The following is a 20775-nucleotide window of genomic DNA, read 5'->3' as shown; positions in this document are numbered from 1 at the left end:
GGTCACGATCTCGCGGTCCGTGAGTTCGAGCCCCGCGTCGGGCTCTGGGCTGATGGCTCAGAGCCTGGAGCCTGCTTCCGATTCTGTGTCTCCCTCTCTCTCTGCCCCTCCCCCGTTCATGCTCTGTCTCTCTCTGTCCCAAAAATAAATAAACGTTGAAAAAAAAATTAAAAAAAAATAAGTAAATGTAAAAAAAAAAAGAAAAAAAGAAAAGAAAAGAAAAAAATATATTGACTGTCAAATACTCCCTCCTTGATCAAATTTTAGTTAGGCTCCTCTGGACTCTCTTCTCAACTAGGATTCAACTTTTGGCTTCAGTGTTTGTCTTTGCATTACCCAGTTTTAGCAAGAATTCTGTCAACTCAGTTTAGCCAGAGCTCTTGATATCTCATTACTCTTAATATCTAATTAAAGTCTTCATCCACCCAGGCGATATCTGATATCAAGAACTCTCTTGGTCAGTCCAGCGCCAAGAATTTCCCCTTACCTTTGATGTCTCCTCTTAATTTTCCCTCCACTGACTTCCCCCCACTCCCACCAACTTGCTATTACACATAAACCCTATTTGTTCTTTCTGTATTTGGAACTGAGCCTGGTTCTATGCTGAAGTTTCTTCTCCCCTATTGCAGTGTTCCTGAATAAAATCTATTTTTGAACTTCTTTAACTACTGTTCAGTTTTGGTTTTCTTTATCATCACTCAGGGCCTCGCTTTCTTGTCTTCCTGACTGTGGATGGTTTTCTTGAAGCTGGACCCTAACTGAAGTTGCAAGGTAAAAAGGTGGAAGCAGCATCAGGAGAACCCCCAGAGCTACTGGCTATCACATTATAAAGGGCTCTGGTGCAAATGAGCGTCTCCCTAACAAACGGAATGTAATCACCCTTCTGTGGTATCACATTAGGTCCTAGTAGAAAAGGGATATAAACATGAAGGGAGCAGTGACCCGGCCCATGGCCGGGGATGAGGGGTGGCGTGGGGGGCTGGGAGAACAGTTAGATCTGGAGACAGTCACACACAAAGGCACACAAAGAAACCTCTTCCACAAGCTCGACACTAAAAGCCAGCCCAGAAACGAATAAAGCTCCACCTCTGGTCACAGGTAAACTCCTTCGACCTCTGGGGTAAGAACACAAAGAAATGCTCGTCCATTTCAGGCACAGTCCCTCTCACAAACCCACAGGCACCCGCACATTCTCGACGTCACACATCGACCCACAATCACGGGACGTGATTTTAAATACAGAAGCTGACTGCACTGACAGAAGGCTTCGCCCCGTGGTGCACAAGCACAAAAGTGTGCAGCGACGGTCACACAGAAATCGCCACATCTGAGAATTCAGTAACAATCACGGACGTGCGCAAATTCACGGTTTCCTCACGCACAGCCGCCCACAGTCACTTGCGTGCCCAAGATCCGCCAGGGTGGCACACAGTTCTCGGGTGAAGACTCCCACGGCTGCGGCCACCTGCGCAGGCGCGGAGTAGAGGCGGGCCTTGGGGCCCTCTGGGAAATGTAGTTCAGCAAATGAAGGCCGCGGCGCAAAGCTCTCTGGGGCTGGTGGTTCGAAGGGTCCTAAGGAAAAGCTGAGCTGCGTCCAGTCCAGCTGGATGTTTCCCCAGAGGAGCTCGGGGTCCCGCACGGCTCAGTCCCTGCTCCGCTTCGCTCCGCGGGGCATTCTGGGAGGGGACGTCGTGAGTCTCGGGTCGCTGGGCGGGTTTCCAGAGCCCGCGGCGCCGGGAGGTGAGTTGGGCCTGGCTGAGCGCGGGAGCCAGAGGTCAGGGCCGGGGTTGAGGTGGACCGTCAGGGACCGGGATGGGGCCAGGAGGGTGCCCTCAGGGGTTCCTGTATAACTGTGTGAGAGGTCGCGATGTGACAGAATGTGATCTTGTGTGGCACCGTGTGTGTGATTATGAAAGATTATATGTCTCAGGTATAAAACTGTGTGTGTGTCTGTGTGTGTGTCTGTTTCTGCAGGTGTAACTATGTGTTACTGTATATGGGTGTGTGAGAAACAGCGGGTGTGACATTGTGTCGCTGTATGAATATGTGTGATTATGTTTGACTACTTATCAGAGGTGTGATATAGGCTCTTGTCTCTATATGACACATGTAACAGTGTTTGAATGTGTGTGACAGCAGGTGTGATTGCGAACCCATGACCATCTTTCTCTGCAGGTATAAATTTGTATGAGTAATGGTGACCGGATGTGTGACCTTGTGTCCTAAGTCACTGCGAGATTGCGTGGGACTGTCTGTTGGAGTAATTGTGTGTCATCATCTCTGTCTTTGGGTTAATGCCACTGTGTATGTGTTTGACATTACAGGTGAGCTTGTGTGACCATGTATAGTGTATGTGTGTGACTGCGTGAGAATTTGTATGTGTACGTGAGAATTTGTATGTGTACGTGAGACTGAAGGCTTGATTGTGTGGGACCTAGTGTGTGATTGTGGGCGCAGAAAGATTAAAATTACTTGCCCAAGTTCAGACAGTTAATAAGTGACAGAACAGGGTCTTGAACCTAGGCAGAGTCCTTGCTTTTAATTACTAAACTCTCTTGGTCTTTCCCATACCGTGAGAGTGAAAACTGGGGGCCTTGGATTCCGAGGGTGTTGGAGAGGATTGTCCCTGGTCTTGGACGAGGAACTGTCAGGATATGGGAACTTAATGTGGGTCTCGTCCTTCAGTCCCCTTGTGAGTCACAGAACCCAGTCTAAAGACATTGTAGTGAGACCATCCTCAAACTGACTGCTCTGGGGATGGAAAGCTCAGTCTGAAAGCCGGGTCTTCCTCACCTTAGGCCATGCAGTTTCAGATTTTAGCTTTGTCTTTGTCAAAACTCTTCCATGTTTGGTGCTGAGAGAGGCCAATCCATGGCTCTTTTTCTGATATACCAAGTTAGCTAAATTTTGCTTCTGACTTTCTTAGTTAATAAAGAAAAATGGTCTCATTTCCTTTCCAAACAAAGGTAGCACCTCTTTACACCAGCAGTTGGCAGTGAGACAGTGAGGAAAGAAAGGTTCTGAGAGATGGAGTAACTTGCCCAAGGTCATGCAGCCAATGAATGAAGGAGTGGAGAGTCACCATGCGCCTGGGGGCTATATGAAGCCCAAGGCTTTAACATCACCTTCTTTCGGAGACTGATGGCTTATCTCAAACTTCGGAAATATTACCCCAAGTGATGCACCACTCTTTGCAGACAGAAATATAAAAGACATTTTTGGGGGGCGCCTGAGTGGCTCAATCACTTGAGCTTCTGACTCTTGATTTCAGCACAGGTAATGATCCCAGGGTCCCCAGATCAAGCCTCATGTTGGGCTCTGTGCTGAGTGTGGAGCCTGCTTAAGATTCCCTCTCTCTCTCTCTCTCTCTCTCTCTCTCTCTCTCTCTCTCTCTCTGTCTCTCTGTCTCTCTCTCTCCCCCTCTGCCCCTCTCCCCTGCTTGCGCTTTCTTTCTCTCTCTCTCTCTATAAAACAATAATAAAAAAGTAAAAGACATTTCTTTTATGCAGATGCTATGTAGGGCTCCCAGATGCAGAGAAGGCTTCATTGATTCTCCTTTCAGGTTGCAAAGGCTTTTATGGACAATTTCAAGCTGTGTTGCACTAAGGAAATAACTTTCTCAGAGACTGATTGGCCAGTGCAGAGTAGACCACATTTAGGAGGTCGTATATCCTGAATTCTAGGTCAAACATGACTATCCTCATTTTCAGATTGAAGAAATGTTGGCTCTGAGAGAACAATGAATATTTCAGGCTGTGCAATTTGTTATTGGTTTGTATTAAAATTTAGCGATGCCTGCCTCAAGCTCTATTTCTGTGAAGTAATAAAGGTAATATCTGCATCTCTGAAAATGCCTCTCTAGTAGATATATGGCTTTGATTCCCCAGGTTATGTTAAATAATTCCCATTCAGACATTGTAGGCTCTTGAAAGAGGACCAGTTTTGAGTCTCGTTGCAGTTGATTCTTATGACTTTGAGTTAGTTGCTTTAGCTTTTTGAACCTCAGTTTTACTTGTTGGCAAGATAAGGATAATAATATTTACCTTTGCGTTTTGTGAAGAATAAAGAAAATAATGACATATGTAGGGGTGCCTGGGTGGCTCAATCAGTTGAGCATCTGACTCTTGGTTTCAGCTCAGGTCATGATCTCAGGGGTCGCTGACAGCACAGAGCCTGCTTGGGATTCTCTCTTTCCTTCTCCCTCTGCCCCTTCTCTGCTCGTGTGCGTGCGTGCTGTCTCTCTCTCTCAAAACAAATAAATGTTAAAAAAAAAAAGATAATGACATGTACAACATGTGTAACATCGCTATTTATATTACAGGAGGCCCAGTAAGATTGATTTATTCATTTAATAAATATTTTTTAAGCTTTTATTTTGAGAGAGAGAGAGAGAATGAGTGAGGGAGGGAGGGGTGGAAAGAGATGGAAAGAGAGAATCACAAGCAAGCTCCATGCTGTCAGCTGGGAGCCCAATGCAGGGCTTGATCCCACGAACCGTGAAATCATGACCTGAACCAAAATCAAGAGTTGGATGCTTAACCCTACTGAGCCACTCAGGCGCCTCCGTTTAACAAATAATTTTTGAGTGCCTGCAAAGGTTCTGGCATTATTCTAACACTAGAGATACAATCAGTGAACCAAACAAATCCTAGTTCTATTAGATCCCACACTGTTGTTTGGGGAGACAACAATAAACAGAGAAAAAAAGTAACATGTCCAATGGTGTCAAAAGCTACGAAGAAAAATCACAGTAAGGAAAAAGAGACTGGAAGGGAAGTTATCTTTAGATAGAATTTTCAGGAAAGTGCCTCTCATGTGGTAACAGCTGAGCACAAACAGGAATGAAGAGAGGGAGTGAGCCATGTCCAGGCAGAAGGAAAATCAAAGGTAACAGCCCTGAATATGGACTGTGCACAGTGTTTGAGGAACTGTAAGAAAACCTGTGTGCCTGGAGTGGGGTGAGCAAGCAGAATGAGGGTAGGAAATGAAGTCTAAGGGGCATCCAAGGGCCAGATCATAAACCACCTTGTTGGCCATTTAGATTTTGTTGAGTTCAAGCTATATGTTCTTAATACCAGTGAGGACTTCAGGGGTTAAATTAATCTGTGGCCTTTTCTCAGATCTTAGAAGGCTTAGGGCTGGCCTATGTAAGGAGGCTGTGGAGACCATAAAGGGACAAGAGTTCTATCTTTGTGAATCTGAGATCAGCAATCTGGGGCTGGTTTGCCATTTTTTCCCCCTTTAATTCTCGTTTCTCAGGACATTGTTCTCCAAAAGAGAAGATTAAAGAAGAAAGGAAGAATGGCTGTTGGACTTTGTAAAGCCATGTCTCAAGTAAGTTGGTGTTTTCACTTTGTTTCCAGAAATTCTACTTCTTTTTTTAGGACTTTGTGACTTCAGAAAGTCACAAATAGCCCAGTGAGCACTCTCACACTTGTCTCTCTCAACTACTTCATATAATCTCTCTATAAATCATTTAGTATCTTTTTTACTCAGTGCTGTGCTCAAATATGTGATGGAAGAGAACTATCCTTTTTAGATAGCTCATGATTTGTTATGCTGGAGATTAGTGCAAGTGGAATAAAGGACAGAGGTGTGATTATTGAGCACCCTATTAAATAGGGAAGTCAAGGATGGCCTCTCTGAGGAAGTGACATTTAAGCAAAGAAAAACCTCAGTGAAAGTAGGGATTAGGTTTCGTGGAGATTTGGAGAAGAGCTTTAAAAGTAGAAGGAATAGCAAATATGAAGTTATTATGGTGGGAACATGTTTGATGAGCTCTAGGAATATCATTGAGCCAGTATCCTCAGAGGGAAATGAGCACTATGAGATCAGAGGAGTAGCTGGGGAACAAGTTATATAGGCCCTTGAAACTCATGACCAGAACTTTGAGGTTTGTTCTAAGGGTGAAGGAGAGTCATTGGAGTGTTTGTAATGTAATTTGATTTATATTAAAAAAAACTTTTTTATGTTTATTTTTGAGAGAGAGAGAGACACAGAGCATAAGCAGGGGAGGGGCAGAGAGAGAGGGAGACACAGAATCTGAAGCAGGCTCCAGGCTCTGAGCTGGTAGCATAGAGCCCCATGCAGGGCTCCAACCCACGAACCATGAGATCATGACCTGAGCCAAAGTCAGATGCTTAACGAACTGAGCCACCCAGGCACCACAATTTGATTTATATTTTAAAAGGAAAATAGGAAGGAATTAAGGGTGGAGTGGGCGATCAGTTAGGAAACTACCACAGTAATCTAGGTGGAAGGTGATAGCTGCCTGGACCGTGGTGGTATCATTAGAGCTGCTGGGATTGGGGTATATGTTGGAGATAGAAAATGTGGGATTTGGTCAGGGGTTGGTTGTGGAATGTGAGAGGAAGAGAGAAGTCAAGGATAACTACAAAGATTTTTGACCTGGGCAACTGTACAAATGGTTGTGCCATTTACTGAGATGGAAAGGCAGGGCAGAATGAGATGGGAACAAAAATTGAGTTCTAGATATATTAAGTTTGTGAGATTGGGTATCCAAGTGCAATATTGATTATACACTGGAATCATGATTGGGGGTGTGAATTTGAGAATGATTAGTGTATTTAAAGCTGTAGGACAGGATAGGATTATCTGATTGTGAGTGTCTATAGGAAAGATGCCCAAGGACTCAATTTGGGTATTCAGTATCTAGAGGCTGACAAGAAGAAGAGGAACCAGCAAGAGAGACTGAGAAGGACTGATATAGAAGGAAAACCAGAAGAGTGGGGAAGTCAAAAGTACAGAGTATTTTATAGAGGATGTGACCAACAGAATTAAATTCTTCTGAGGAAGATGCAGACTGAGAACTGACCATTGGATTTGGTAACATGGAAACTACTGATATTCTTGACAAGAGCTACTTCATAGAGGGGTTGAGATGAAAGCATCATTACAGTGGGTTCATGAGGGAATACTGGCCTAAAAGGTGAGAATAGAGATGAGTCTAGACCTACACTGCCCAGTAATGTACCCTGTAGCCACATAAGACTGCTCTGAATTAAGATGTGCTATAACATATATACCAGATTTTTAATTTTTATTAGTATTGTTATTTTTTTATTTTAGAAAGAGAAAGAGAGACAGAGAGAGTACAAGTCAGGGAGAGGGACCAAGGGAGAGAGAGAGAGAATTTTAAGCATTCTCCAAGGAGCCTGATGTGGGGCTTGATCCCAGGACCCAGGGATAATGACTTGAGGTGAAATCAAGAGTCAGACATTCAACCGACTGAACCACCCAAGTGCACCAAATATATACCAGATTTTGAAGATTTAGTACAAAAAAAGAATGTAAAACATCTCATTAATAATTTTTAGATTGGGTATATGTTGAAATAATATTTTAGATATAATGGGTTAAATTAAGTATATTATTAAATTTACCTATTTCTGTTTACCTTTTTTTCCTTTTTTGCAATATAACCTAGTGATTCAGCATGACATTTGGTCTTAAACATCTATAAAATGTGTTTTATACTTTTTTCCTACTTTTTTAAAATAAGTTTTACAGTGAGATTAAATAAGATAATAATTGTAAAATGCTTATTAGGGTGTCTGAAATGTAGTAATTGGTCAATAAATAGCAGAATATAAATAGCAGTTATTCTTATTTTTTCCATTATTAAATCTATTTGCTTTGTTGATGTAGCTACTAAAAAATTTTTAACATTTATTCATTTTTGAGAGAGAGAGACAGAGTGTGAGTGAGGGAGAAACAGAGAGAGAGGGAGACACAGAATCTGAAGCAGCTTCCAGGCTCCAAGTGGTCAGCACAGAGCCTGACGCAGGGCTTGAACCCATGAACTGTGAGATCATGACCTGAGCAGAAGTGGGACATTTAACTGAGCCACCCAGACGCCCCCTAAAAAAATTTATTATGTGGCTTACATTGTATTTCTATTGGATATTGCTGGTGTAAACAACTCTTTGGAAGAGTTTTCTTATTTTTTTAAAAGTTTCATTTAAGTAATCTGCACACCCAACATGGAGCTCGAACTCACGATCCCAAGATCAAGAGTTGAATGTTTCTCTGACTGAGACAGTCAGGCACCCCTGGAAGAGTTTTGTTAAGAGGAGTAAGGAAATGGGACAATAACTACAGTGAGATTGTGGAAGGGACTTTATCTATTTATAAGATGAAAGGTATTGCATCAGTTTGTATACTGATAGAAATAATCTAGTAAAGTGAGAAAATACCGATAAGGGAGATATCTTATATCTTCCTGATAATTACAAGGGAGAGAGGTGACAGTGTCTTTGTATGGACAAGTGAAGGGATTGGTCATCGATAGGAGCCTAGAGTTTTATGCATTGAAACAGAAGGAAGACAGAATATATGAGTATGGATACAGGGCAGCAAGGACTTGTAATGAACAAGAAGATGAGGAAGTTCAAAGTGAGAACAGAGTTGGTGGTAGTTTGAGAAAGAGAGAGAGACAGAAACTATGAGAGTTGGAAAGTGAATTTATTAGGGAAGTGTAGTGGTGCTTTTGTAGAATCTCTGGTCATATCCTAGAAGTACATTGGGTTAACATTTTATCAGTCAGGGTTCCAGCAAGAAACTCAAAAAGGGACTCTTTATAATCTATGATCAGTATATAAAGAAACCACAGAGGATAGTGCTATACCCTGGGACTCATAACAATAAAACTTGGGCCTGAACCCAGAGACAGAGAGATCTGAGTGCAGAGGGCCACTGACAGACATTGTGACCTAGGAGTGAAGGACAGGGACCACACAGGGCGGAGCTGCAAGGAGGGTGCCAGCAGAGTAAAAATTGTGCTTCGCTTGCCTCTCTCTCATCTCTTGTCTGTGGCTGAACCCAACTGAAGATGGAGTCGGGAAAGGGAGTCTATTAATGCAATTAATACAGGTCAACCTCACAGGACATAGAGAAGTGTAGAGGGGCACACGGAAGTTATACAACAGTATGTATTTGTCTGATGTTTTTTCTCTGGCCACATTCACCCACATTTCTACTATGTAGAATAACCATATTTAATATTTATTTATTTTTGCCATCTGATGGACAACAATAGAACATTTAATTTGAAAGCACTAGCAAAAGAGATTATTTTCTCCATAAATTTAAAATATAAAAACCAGCTCAAAAAACAGAAAATTAAATAGAGCAATGTGCAAGAAAGAGTTAACGTAGCAGGCCCGAAGCTGCTGTGTTTAGAAGAACCCACTTGCAGGTTGGATTTGGCTGGCGTCTGAGATCTTGGCACTAGATTCATTCTCGGCACTGACAGAGATTTTATTATTTTTAATAAAAAATGAGATCATACTCTGCAAAACAGAACTTAAAATGTCATTTTAAGCATTGAGTACTCTTCCTTCCTATGGATATACTATAGGAAACTACCATTTATTCACTGAGTGGCAAATATTTACTGTTTACAATGTGACCGGTTTTATAATAGACACTGGATAATCAAGAGATTGTAGAACAGATATCCTTCCCTCATACAGGTTATAGTTCAGTGGTGTAGGCTAAACTCTTATTTTTTGATATGTAAGTTTTTTTCCAGATGTAACCTTCCAATGAAAATTCTATCTAAATATCTTCATATATACTTTATTATGTCTTCAGGACACATTTTTGGAAGTTTTTCCTTACATACAGAGTCTAAGTTTCAGACCATACCCTTTAGTTAAAGCCCAATTTAAGGCCTTTCTTCACTTCTCTGACCCATGTGATATCCCAGTTTGGGAAATATAAAGGAATCATCCCTATAAGAATTTCCTGATACATAGTGTATGTAACATGAAACAGCCTTGTTCACATACTTTCATGTTATAAACTCATGTTTCATGCCATAAGCTATTTTTTTCCTGTGTATAGGTCTTTTTTTTTATTTACAAAAATGTGAAATACTTTTCTCTCAAAATATTCGACAAACCTGGACATGTACTTGCTCCCCAATAATCAGTTTCCTTGGACCACTTAGAGAACTCTGGCAGAAGTCATCTTTTCTGCCAGGACCATATGGGAGCACTTGGCAAATGAGATTTTTTTTTCTTTTTTCTTTTTTTATAATTTCAGGGTTTGGTGACCTTCCGAGATGTGGCTCTAGATTTTTCCCAAGAGGAATGGGAATGGCTGGACCCATCTCAGAAGGATTTATACAGAGATGTCATGTTGGAGAACTACAGGAACTTGGTATGGCTTGGTAAGGATGTCTCCCCCATAATTCAGAATCTTCCCTCGGGTGTTTTTGCTTCCTCCATTAGGAATATTTAGGTCATCTTAAGTGCTTAGCTGAATTTCTTCTTCCTGTTCCCAGGAAATAATTTGAAGTAGTTTCAAAGAGTTAGAAATGAATAGTTCCCATTGTTGGAGAAGGATGGTTTGGAATAGCATCAGTATGGCGTAGGAATTTGTTAAACTGAAAATTATAGAATCCCACTATAGACCTACAAAATCAGAAACTCTGGGAATAGGCCTAGTAATTTGGGGTTTTTTTTTTAATTCTTTTTTTAACGTTTATTTATTTTTGAGACAGAGAGAGATAGAGCATGAATGGGGGAGGGTCAGAGAGAGAGGGAGCCACAGAATCTGAAACAGGCTCCAGGCTCTGAGCTGTCGGCACAGAGCCCGACGCGGGGCTCGAACCCACGAACTGTGAGATCGTGACCAGAGCTGAAGTCGGACGCTTAGCCAGCTGAGCCACCCAGGCGCCCCAAGTAATTTGGGTTTTAATGAGCCCTCCTAATGATTCTGATGCCCATTAAAGTTTGAGAACCACTGTGGTTTCTGATTCAGTAGGTCTGGGTTGAGGCCTGAGAATTTGCTTTTTTTTTAATGTTTATTTATTTTGAGAGAGAGAGAGAACACATGTGTGCTGAGCAAGCAGGAAAGGGGCAGAGAGAGAGACTCCTAAGCAGGCTCCTGTCTGTCAGGGTGAAGCCCAGCTTGGGGCTTGAACTCACAAACCATAAGATCATGACCCGAGCTGAAATCGAAAGTAGGACTCTTAACTGACTGAGCCACTCAGGCGCCCTGAGAATTTGCATTTCTAATAAGTTCCTAGGTGGTGGTGCTTCTCCTCTAGCACTTTGAGAACCACTGCTACGGAAAGAGTTTCATCTTCATCCTTCATACCAACATCATTCCCTTCTCTGGCCCTTCCTCTAATTGCCTTTCTTGCTTAATGACCAAAAGATTGCGTTTGAGTCCTAGAAAGGCTAAAGCAAGTTGATTGTCTCTGTTTGTCTCTTTCTTGCTCTCATTTTTCTTCTCCTGTAAACAGGACTCTCCATTTCTAAGCCCAACATGATCTCCTTATTGGAGCAAGGGAAGGAACCTTGGATGGTGGAGAAAGAGATGTCAGATGGTCAATATGCTGGTGAGTGACAGGGAACTGGACAAGGAGTGTTGTTGTAAGGTGCCAGCCCAACTGGTCATGAGAATGCTTCCCTGCACTTGAGGAGGCTACCCTGGGCTTGGTGGGGGGTGGGTTTCTCTCTATTTCTATCAAAGTATATGCTCTATGATTTGTCTAGAAATAACCCAAATCTCAGTCCTTGCCAGCTCTTTTCCTTTTAGGATTGGAAATGTGTACATTTCCAGATTTCATTTTAGAGTTTTTATTTTTATCCAAGTTATTATAAAAGTTATACATGCACATTTCTTAACGAGTCAAGTAGGTTTACAAGGCATATTCCCTTTAAAAAGGCAGTCTTTTGTCCACCTCCCTAGTTTCCCTCTCCTTAAATGGACCAACTTTCTTTACTTTTGCAACTTTTTTGATGTTTTCTTCATTTCTTTAACAAATACGTATATGTTGCTATTTCTTAATTACTTTTTCAGGTTTAGTCCTCAACCAATATCTTCTAAGAAAATAAGAATTTTGTTTTTGAAAATAAGAATTTAATACTTTCTTATCCTAAATCAAATACATGTATGTGCTCACACACATACACACGTGCACACACACACACACACACACACACACACACATACACACACACACACTTCCCATCTCCTCAGTATCATAATTTTGATTGAATCACTGTTCAGGGTTTATATTATTGTGGCTATTAAGTGCTAGTCATAGTCATTCTGTGTATATACCAAGATTACTTTTCCTACACAACTTTTTTTTTAATGTTTATTTATTTTTGAGAGAGAGAGACACAGCATGAGTGGGGAAGGGGCAGAGAGAGAGGGAGACAGAGAATCTGAAACAGGCTCCAGGCTATGAGCTGTCAGCACAGAGCCTGATGTAGGGCTTGATCTCAGAACTGTGAGATCATGACCTGAGCCCAAGTCAGACGCTTAACCAACTGAGCCACCCAGGTGCCCCTCCATACAACTTTTTATTTTTCCTGGAGTTAATAATTTCTGGGGTGGGGGTGGGGTTGTCTATTTGTTTGTTTGTTTTTTTCCTCTTGATTTTCTGTATACCTATTCCTCACTCAATTCCCAACTCTCCATCAACTATCTAAATCTCTTAAGACAGTCAGACACATTAGGTAATCTATTGATTTTATCATCTTGGAGAAATCTCTCCCAGACTCTTCAGATATACTTCAGTCTGGACAAATTGCTCATTACATCTGCTTGTGCTCAGTTTGGGTTTATCTGATGTTTTCTCGTGATTAGATTGAGGTAACGCATTTTTGGAAAAAGTGCAACAGAAATAATGTTAAGTTCCACTCAGTGCAACATACTGGATTCATAATATTGATATGTCTTTGATCACTTGGTAAGGTAGTGTCTGTCTGGTTTCTCCAATGTAAAGTTACTATTTTTCTATTTGTAATTAATAAGTATCTTAGGGGAGATACTTTGAGGCTATTCAGTTTCTTTGAAACTTTTGCCCACTAATTTTAGCATCCATTGCCCCATTGGATCTTGTCTGCAATAGTTATTACTGTGATATTGACCTAATGTTGATTTTTCCATTTCCCTCCTTTACATATATTAATTAGGATTGTCTTAGAGAGAAAAACTTTGTTTTCTCCCATTTGTTTATTTATTCAATTATTTCTTTATGGAATCATGGATTTTTATTTTTTCTGAGGGAGATAAATCCAATAAATCATTATTTTGTTGCTCAAATTGCCCTAGCTTTGACCATTGGGATTTCATTCCGGTTGGTTTCTTTGACCTTTTAACATGCTTCTATCCATTTTCGAGCACTTCCTTCCTCCCCAGCTCTGGGTGTTCCCGGTTCATCTTGTTTTCCTTGCCCCAGCCTTGAATCAGGTCCTGCTCCTAGGAGCTCTGGTTCCTTTTATTGGGAAATGATGTTTAGAAACCAAGGTGTAGGTGCTATGAGTGCTCATTGCTACTGGGATGTCTTTGCTCCTAGACCCTCACAGCAGATTGAGCTGGAAAATATATGTATATATACCAGCACACACAGGTACACAGACACTTCTATATTTATTTCTGTCTCAGTTTTTTTTATATATTAAAATTACCAGTTTATTTTGATATCTTGATTCTAGTTTTACTCCATAGGGCTTATTGTAGCCTTTTTCCTTATCTGTAATTTGTTGTTCTAACAATAAGAAACAATGTATTTACTTATTTACTCAATTTTAGCATACACAAAATTTCAGAATTTCCAAGATACTCCTCTGTTGGAAACAAATTTACTAACTAGATTACATTATTCATATATGGTTCCTTTTGTCTTTAGTCTTATAGTATTCAGCCAAAATACTATTTTTCAAAGACTTAGGTTAGGGGTGCCTGGGTGACTCAGTCTGTTGAGCGACCAACTTCAGCTGAGGTCATGGTCTCATGGTTTGTGCGTTCGAGCCCTGTGTTGGGCTCTGTGCTGACAGCTCAGAGCCTGGAGCCTGCTTCGGATTCTGTGTCTCCCTCTCTCTCTGCCCCTCCCCCACTCATGCTCTGTCTCTCTCTGTCTCAGAAATAAATAAACATTTTTAAAAAAGTTAGGTTAGTTCTTTTAGGTTCATTTGTTACTGTTTGTATTCTGTTTGGGTTCTTACCACATCCTGGTTGATTTTAATTACTTATTTTTTTGGTATCTGAAACATTATTATGCTTTTAAGAATCAGAGCTATACAAAAATACGTCCTCAGAAATGTGTTACTCTCTCCTCATCCCCACTATCCTATTTTTATCTCCTTAACTTCTTCCTATCTCTTTCTTATCTGCTTCTTGTAGATACCAATCTCTGTATTTTCAGGTTTGTCCTTTTTTATGTTTCATTTGTACAAATGAGCCAACATATGTGTAGTTTCTTGTAAGTCTTTGTACGTTACATGAAGGGTAGCATACTGTAGATACACTTTGCATTTTACTTTTCTCACTTAACTATATACACAGGCAATCACTCCATATTATTCATGGAGATCTTCCTCATTTTTTTAACAGCTGCAAAATACTTCATTATGTGGGTGTTATGGTAATTTATTTAACTACTTCTGATGTGTGGACTTTTAGATGTTTGCACTATTTTACAGTTATAACCAGTGCTTCAGTAAATAACCATGTTCATACGTATTTTCATAATGTCAAGGCTATGTTTTCAGGAGAGATTATTGGAAATGGGATTCCTGAGTAGGTGCATATGTAGTTTTGTTAGGAGTTGCCACATTCCCCTCCAGAAAGGTTGTGCCAGACTACTTCTGTATTAATTTTGTATTGCTGCTGTAACAAAGTACCACAAATTTAGTGGCTGAAAACAACAGGAATTTATTATCTTATAGCTCTAGAGGTTAGAAGTAGAAAATGGGTCTTACAGGACTAAAATCAAGATGTCAGCCAAAAAAAAAAAAAAAAAAGATGTCAGCAGCCTGCCTTTTTTGTGAATGCCCTAGGGAAGAATCTATTTCTTGCCTTTTTATGCTTTTTTTAGGACCTTTACTCAGACTTTTATTTTTAATTTTTAAAAATCACTTTATTTTAGGGGCTCCTGGGTGGTTCAGTCAGTTAAGCATCTGACTTCAGTTCAGGTCATGATCTTGTAGTTTGTGAGTTCGAGCCCTGTGTCGGGCTCTGTGCTGACAGAGCCTGGAACCTGCTTTGAATTCTGTGTCTTTCTCTCTCTGCCCCTCCCCTGCTCACACTCTGTTTCTCTTTCTCTCTGGAAAATAAATAAACATTAAAAAAAAAAACCACTTTATTTTACATGTGGCATTTACATACAGTATAGAATTGAGTCTTGCTTTGTGAACCAATCTAAGTATCATTTCAATTTAATAGGTGAAAATCCAGGTACATTTTTGATATGTTTGGGCTTAACTCTGTATATTGTTTTATGTGATGTTTCTGGTATTTACAGTTTTTAAAAAAGACTTTCACTTGTCTTTTTTCCTAGCCTTTATTTTGGTCATCTAATACTATAGCTTTTATAATAATGAGGAAGATTTTTTTTTGTTGTTGTTGTTCTAGTGTTGTCTTTGAATTTTTTTTTTTTTTTTTTTTTTGGCCGGGAAAGAGAGACAGCAGAAGGGCAGAGGTAGAGAATCCTAAGCAGGCCCCATGCCCAGTGCAGAGCCTGTCTCAATGGGGCTTCATCTCTTGACCCTGAGATCATGACCTGAGCCAAAATCAAGAGTTGGATGTTTAACTGACTGAGCCACTCAGGCATCCCCTTTTGTTCTAGTGTTATTGTGCTCTGTTTTTATATACAGTATTTATTCTATTACTTAATAAGTTGGCTTTAAATAAACTAGCCCTTGATTTTTTAATCTATTACAGATGAGTCAATAAGTAGGTTTATGTCACACCTTCTCTTCCCAAATTTTGTTAGTTGTATGTTTTTTATATTGTCACAGCATATTATATTTACATGCTGTTCTGTCACATTTATTCCAGCCTTTAATTTTGTCTTTTATGGCTAAATATATTCAGTGTTTTTCACTAGATCCTTTTGCTAAAATTTCTCTGGAAATTTCTCTAGATTGTCCTCTAGCAGTTTCCTCAAAAAGAGCTCATGAAAATAGTGTCCCCTCCCCCAAGTTCTATCTTGTTCATAATTGGCCAGTCTTTCCTTAAATTTATTATAGCATAGTATTAATGTTGAATATTGTTTATGAAGAAGTCTGATGCCAACTTGATATTTTCCCTTTAAGTATATAATTGGCTTTATATTTTGTTCTGGTCTCCTAGATGGTTCTTTAATTAAAAAAAATTTTTTTTTGTCGTTTATTCATTATTGAAAGATAGAGACAGAGCATGAGCGGGGGAGGGGCAGAGAGAGAGAGACACAGAATCCAAAGCAGGCTCCAGGCTCTGAGCTGTCAGCACAGAGCCCGACACGGGTTTTGAACTCACAAACCATAAGATCATGACCTGAACCGAAGTCAGACGCCCAACCGACTGAGCCACCCAGGCACCCCGATGGTTCTTTAATTTTAAAGTTATTTAATTAGATACGTCTCAGTCTGACCATTTTGGACCACTTTTTCCTGAAATGTGTGTTGTCTTTCAGGATGTAGAATCGAGTTTTTATTTCAGGACATATTTTTATTTCTTTTTATAGACAAAGTGAAGAATACAGGAAAGTACAGTGACTAATACACTAAATGGCTACCACCCGGAATTGATCATTGTTAATGTTTTGACATATTTTCATTTTTTGATGAAGAGATAAACTGTCTTAAGTACAAGTTCTCTTTGTTTCTCATTCTCAGTTCATTTTTCCTCATCTGCTTCTTGCTCTGAGAAGCGACAACAGTCATGAGTTCATCATATGTCCTTCTAATTCATTTTGTAAACATATTTTGTAAATATCTATGCATTTGTTGAAAAAAGTTATTTTCTTTTCTTTAATGTTTATTTATTTTGAGAGAGAAAAAATGTGTGCATGCACACACAAGCCAGGGAGAGGCAGAAAGAGAGGGTGAGAGGGAATCCCAAGCAGGCTCTGCACTGACGTGGGGCTCAATCCCACAACTGTGAGATCATGACATGCGCCGAAACCAAGAGTCAGTTGCTTAACTGACTGAGCCACCCAGGCACTCCAAAAGTGTTTTTATTTTCATAGGTAGTATTCTTTACATTTTCTTCAACAACTTGCTTGTATTACTCAACATTTTTCTGAGATTTATCCTTGGTAAATCTATGTGTAATATATTTCCATTTTTTAAACTTGTATACTATTGCATGTTTTGAATTTGCCACATTTTATGTAACTCTTTCCCTATAGATGGCCATTTAGGTTGTTTCTATTTTTTGCTAACTCACATAGTAGCAGGGTATGTTTCTATGCACATGCACGTAAGAGTTTGTCAAGGGTTTGTACATAGTAGTAAAATTGCTGGAGCATAAGAGTGCACACTTTGTTTTACTTGATACTCAAACTGCTCTTGAACATGATGGTATTATTTATACCTCTACTAACAATATCTGAGAGTTCTAGTTTCCTTATTCCCTTGATATTCTCCAACTTAAGTTTGTGATATTGCCCTTGATAAATTTTTACCAGTATGATGAAAGAGAAATGCTCTTGAAGTTGTTTTAATTTGCTTAGTAAGACTGAGCATTTTCCTGGAAATGCACTGTCCATTCAGAATTTCTGTTCTGTGAATTACCTTCTCATATTTTTAACCCATTCTTTGAGGTAAGGTTATTTGACTTTTTCTTACTGACTTTTAGAATTTCTTTTTGTTAAAAAAATTTTTTTTTTATTTTAGAGAGAGAGAAAGTGCATGTGAGTGGAGTGGGGTGGGGAAAGGGAGAGAGAGAGAATCTTAAGCAGGCTCCATGCTGAATGTGGAGCCTGACCTGGGGCTCGATCCTGCAATCCTGGGATCATGACCTGAGTCAAAATGACCTCAGTCAACTGACTGAGCCACCCAGGTACCCCTAGAACTTTTTTAAAACATATTCTGAGTATTAATCATTTTTCTATGATACGTGTTTTTGTCGTCTTTTCCAGACTCTCCCTTGCCTTTTACCATTGTGGTGCCTTCTCTCACCCAGTTTTTTTTTTTTTTAATGTTTATTTATTTTTGAGAGAGAGAGACAGCACAAAATGGGGAGAGGCAGAGAGAAAGGGAGACAGAGGATTGGACCCTTAACCTACTGAGTCACCCAGGTGCCCTGACTTACCCAGAGGTTTTTTTTGTGTTTTGTTTTTTTTTATTTTTTTATTATTTTTTTAAATTTTCTTTTTTATTTTTTAAAATTTACATCCAAATCAGTTAGCATATAGTGCAACAATGATTTCAGGAGTAGATTCCTTAGTGCCCCTTACCCATTTAGCCCATCCCCCCTCCCACAACCCCTCCAGCAACCCTCAGTTTGTTCTCCATATTTATGAGTCTCTTCTGTTTTGTCCCCCTCCCTGTTTTTATATTATTTCTGTTTCCTTTCCCTTATTTTCATCTGTTTTGTCTCTTAAAGTCCTCCTATGAGTGAAGTCATATGATTTTTGTCTTTCTCTGACCAATTTCACTTAGCATAATACCCTCTAGTCCCACATAGTTGAAAGATTTCATTCTTTTTGATTGCCGAGTAATACTCCATTGTATATATATACCACATCTTCTTTATCCATTCATCCATCATTGGACATTTGGGCTCTTTCCATACTTTTACAGTCTTCTCCTATAATCCCTCTGAGCTTTAATTTTAAAATATGATATATTAGGCCTTTTTTTCCACATGGAGTTTTCCCAGTACTGTTTATTTGTCCATTTCTTCTCTATTAATTATAATGTCACCTCTGAAATATGCTAAGTCCTTATGTTTGCATGAATCTTGTTTCTGTCCTCTGTTTTTTTGTTACATTGATCTATTTACTTATTCCTAAGCCAATGCTATACTATTTTCCTTACTATGTAGCATTATATACCTTTAGATGTTTGGTTATTGTTGGTATATAGAAAAAGTATTAATTTGCATTATTGTATCATCTATCTAGCCAGTTCAATATACTCTTTTTTGTAGTAGATTTTCAACAATTCTCTGAGTGTATTATTCAACATAAATCTAATTATTTTAACAAAGCCTCAGTGAATAAAAACAATAGGGATTGTTTCTTGCACATGTCACAGTCCAGTGTGAGGTTATCCTGGGCCTCTGCTGCATGCTGTCATTCAGCTATACAGCTCTATTTCATCTGTTGGCTGTGTCATCTCTTAGGACTCACCATTGCCTGGAAGTCCTCTGCTGAATCCTCTGAAGCCAGCCACTGAGAAAGAAAGGGGGAGATAGAAACACACGCACACACACACAAATGGATGAAGGATCTCTCAGGACGTTTTTAATGGACTGGTCTGGAAGTACCATTTGTGGCATCTATCACTTCTGATTAGCCAGAATTCAGTCACTCGGTTGCAAGGGAGTCTGGGAGATGTTTCTATGGACTTAAGAGGAAAAGGCAAACTATTTGCTGGATGTAATAATACCTTTCCAGTGTATATGTTCCCTTTTCCCTTTTCTTATTTTAATTCTACTTTATCAACCACAGTTTCCATATTTGTGTTGAACAATTGCTATAATTTTTTTCTTTCTGATATGATGGGACATTTTTAGGGGTTTCAAACTAAATGTGCCTATTTTTTTCTATCCCTAGCACTATGTATTGTATGTACGGATGTATATATTTTAAGCATGAGAGGCTTTTGAATTTTGTATATTTTCAGCATCTTTCAAGGCAATTATTTTTTTCTCTTTTACTATTTTTTCTTCTATAAAAGTTATAGAAGAAAAATTCTATAAGAATTTATAATAGGGGCACTTGGGTGGCTCATTTGGTTAAGCGTCCAACTCTTGATTTTGGCTGAGGTCATGATCTCATGAGCATGAGATCAAGCCCTGCGTTGGGCTCCATGCTGAGCATGGATCCTGCTTAAGATTCTCTGTCTCCCGCACTCATGCTCTCTCTCTGTCTCTCTGTCTCTCTCTCAAAATAAATAAATAAACATTAAAAAAAGAATTTAAAAAACAAACAAAAAAAGAATTTATAGTAAAGATTTCCTCTTGCTGAACTATTTTTATATTTCTGGATTGCATACTTGCTTCTGTGTATTATTCATTCAATATAGTGCTTGATTCAATTTTTAATATTTAAAGTTTTGCCTGTTATCTATGGGGGAGAATAGTCTGATATAAAGGCAGTGAAATAGATCAGTGGAACAACAGAGAAAGTACAGAAATATACCCATGTACACATGAGAACTTGGTATTTGATAAAGGTAGCTTTTCAAATCAGCAGCATGGAGAGATTTTTTTTAAAGTTAAGGATGGTATTTTTATAATACTGGATTTTGGAAAGTCTTTCTTAAAATGACATCAAGGCAAGACTCTATAATGGAAAACTGGGAGATTTGACTTCATAACATGTTTTCAAAAATTTTATCAAAAGCACTATAAATGAAGATGACATGTGACAATAAAAAATGATGATTTGAAAAAAGTGGCAATTTGAGGGAAAAAAATACTATAAAGCCTTAATGCCATAAATGTATAAATGACTTCTTTAATCCACTTAAAAGAAAATGCTAGTGCAATTAAAATATGTGTAAAGGATATGAATAAAGAATTCACCAAAGATGAAACCACAAAATACATAGTACATGTATTTTATATCAATATATAAAAATCCTCTTTTTTATAATCAGAAATTTGGAAATTATAAAATAATGAGGTACTCTTTCCTTACAGGGGCAAAGATTTTAGAATGATGTTAGGATAGATGAGTTTGATGACATGTACTTTATGTTCTGGTAGTAATGCAAATTGATAAGAATTATTTTGGAGAGCAGTTTGACAATGGATATTAATAGTTAAAATATGTATCTATATAGTGTTATTTAA

At 39.1% G+C, this 20775-nt stretch overlaps 2 protein-coding genes across 4 annotated transcripts in view; one reads left to right on the top strand and one right to left on the bottom strand.

Moving 5' to 3' along the window:
* LOC106980266 (zinc finger protein 585A) overlaps positions 1 to 20775 on the bottom strand; it is a 404538-nt gene that overhangs the window by 283629 nt on the left and 100134 nt on the right. The gene's annotated exons all lie outside the window — the stretch shown is intronic.
* ZNF527 (zinc finger protein 527) overlaps positions 1198 to 20775 on the top strand; it is a 31405-nt gene continuing 11827 nt past the window's right edge. The window contains exons 1-4 of one of the 3 annotated variants that reach the window (XM_027044746.2): positions 1198 to 1740; positions 5260 to 5334; positions 10069 to 10185; positions 11276 to 11371. In XM_027044746.2, the coding sequence (XP_026900547.1) occupies positions 10116 to 10185; positions 11276 to 11371 (166 nt within the window). In that variant the 5' untranslated portion in view covers positions 1198 to 1740; positions 5260 to 5334; positions 10069 to 10115. Of the gene's footprint in view, positions 1741 to 5259; positions 5335 to 10068; positions 10196 to 11275; positions 11372 to 20775 lie in introns of those variants that run through there. The other 2 variants (XM_015071925.3, XM_015071927.3) reach the window with 2 other exon arrangements.

Source organism: Acinonyx jubatus, chromosome E2, assembly GCF_027475565.1.
Source record: "Acinonyx jubatus isolate Ajub_Pintada_27869175 chromosome E2, VMU_Ajub_asm_v1.0, whole genome shotgun sequence".
Classification (NCBI taxonomy): domain Eukaryota; kingdom Metazoa; phylum Chordata; class Mammalia; order Carnivora; family Felidae; genus Acinonyx; species Acinonyx jubatus.
The sequence above is the reverse complement of the archived record's forward strand: the minus strand, read 5'-3'. Positions and strand labels throughout refer to the sequence as shown.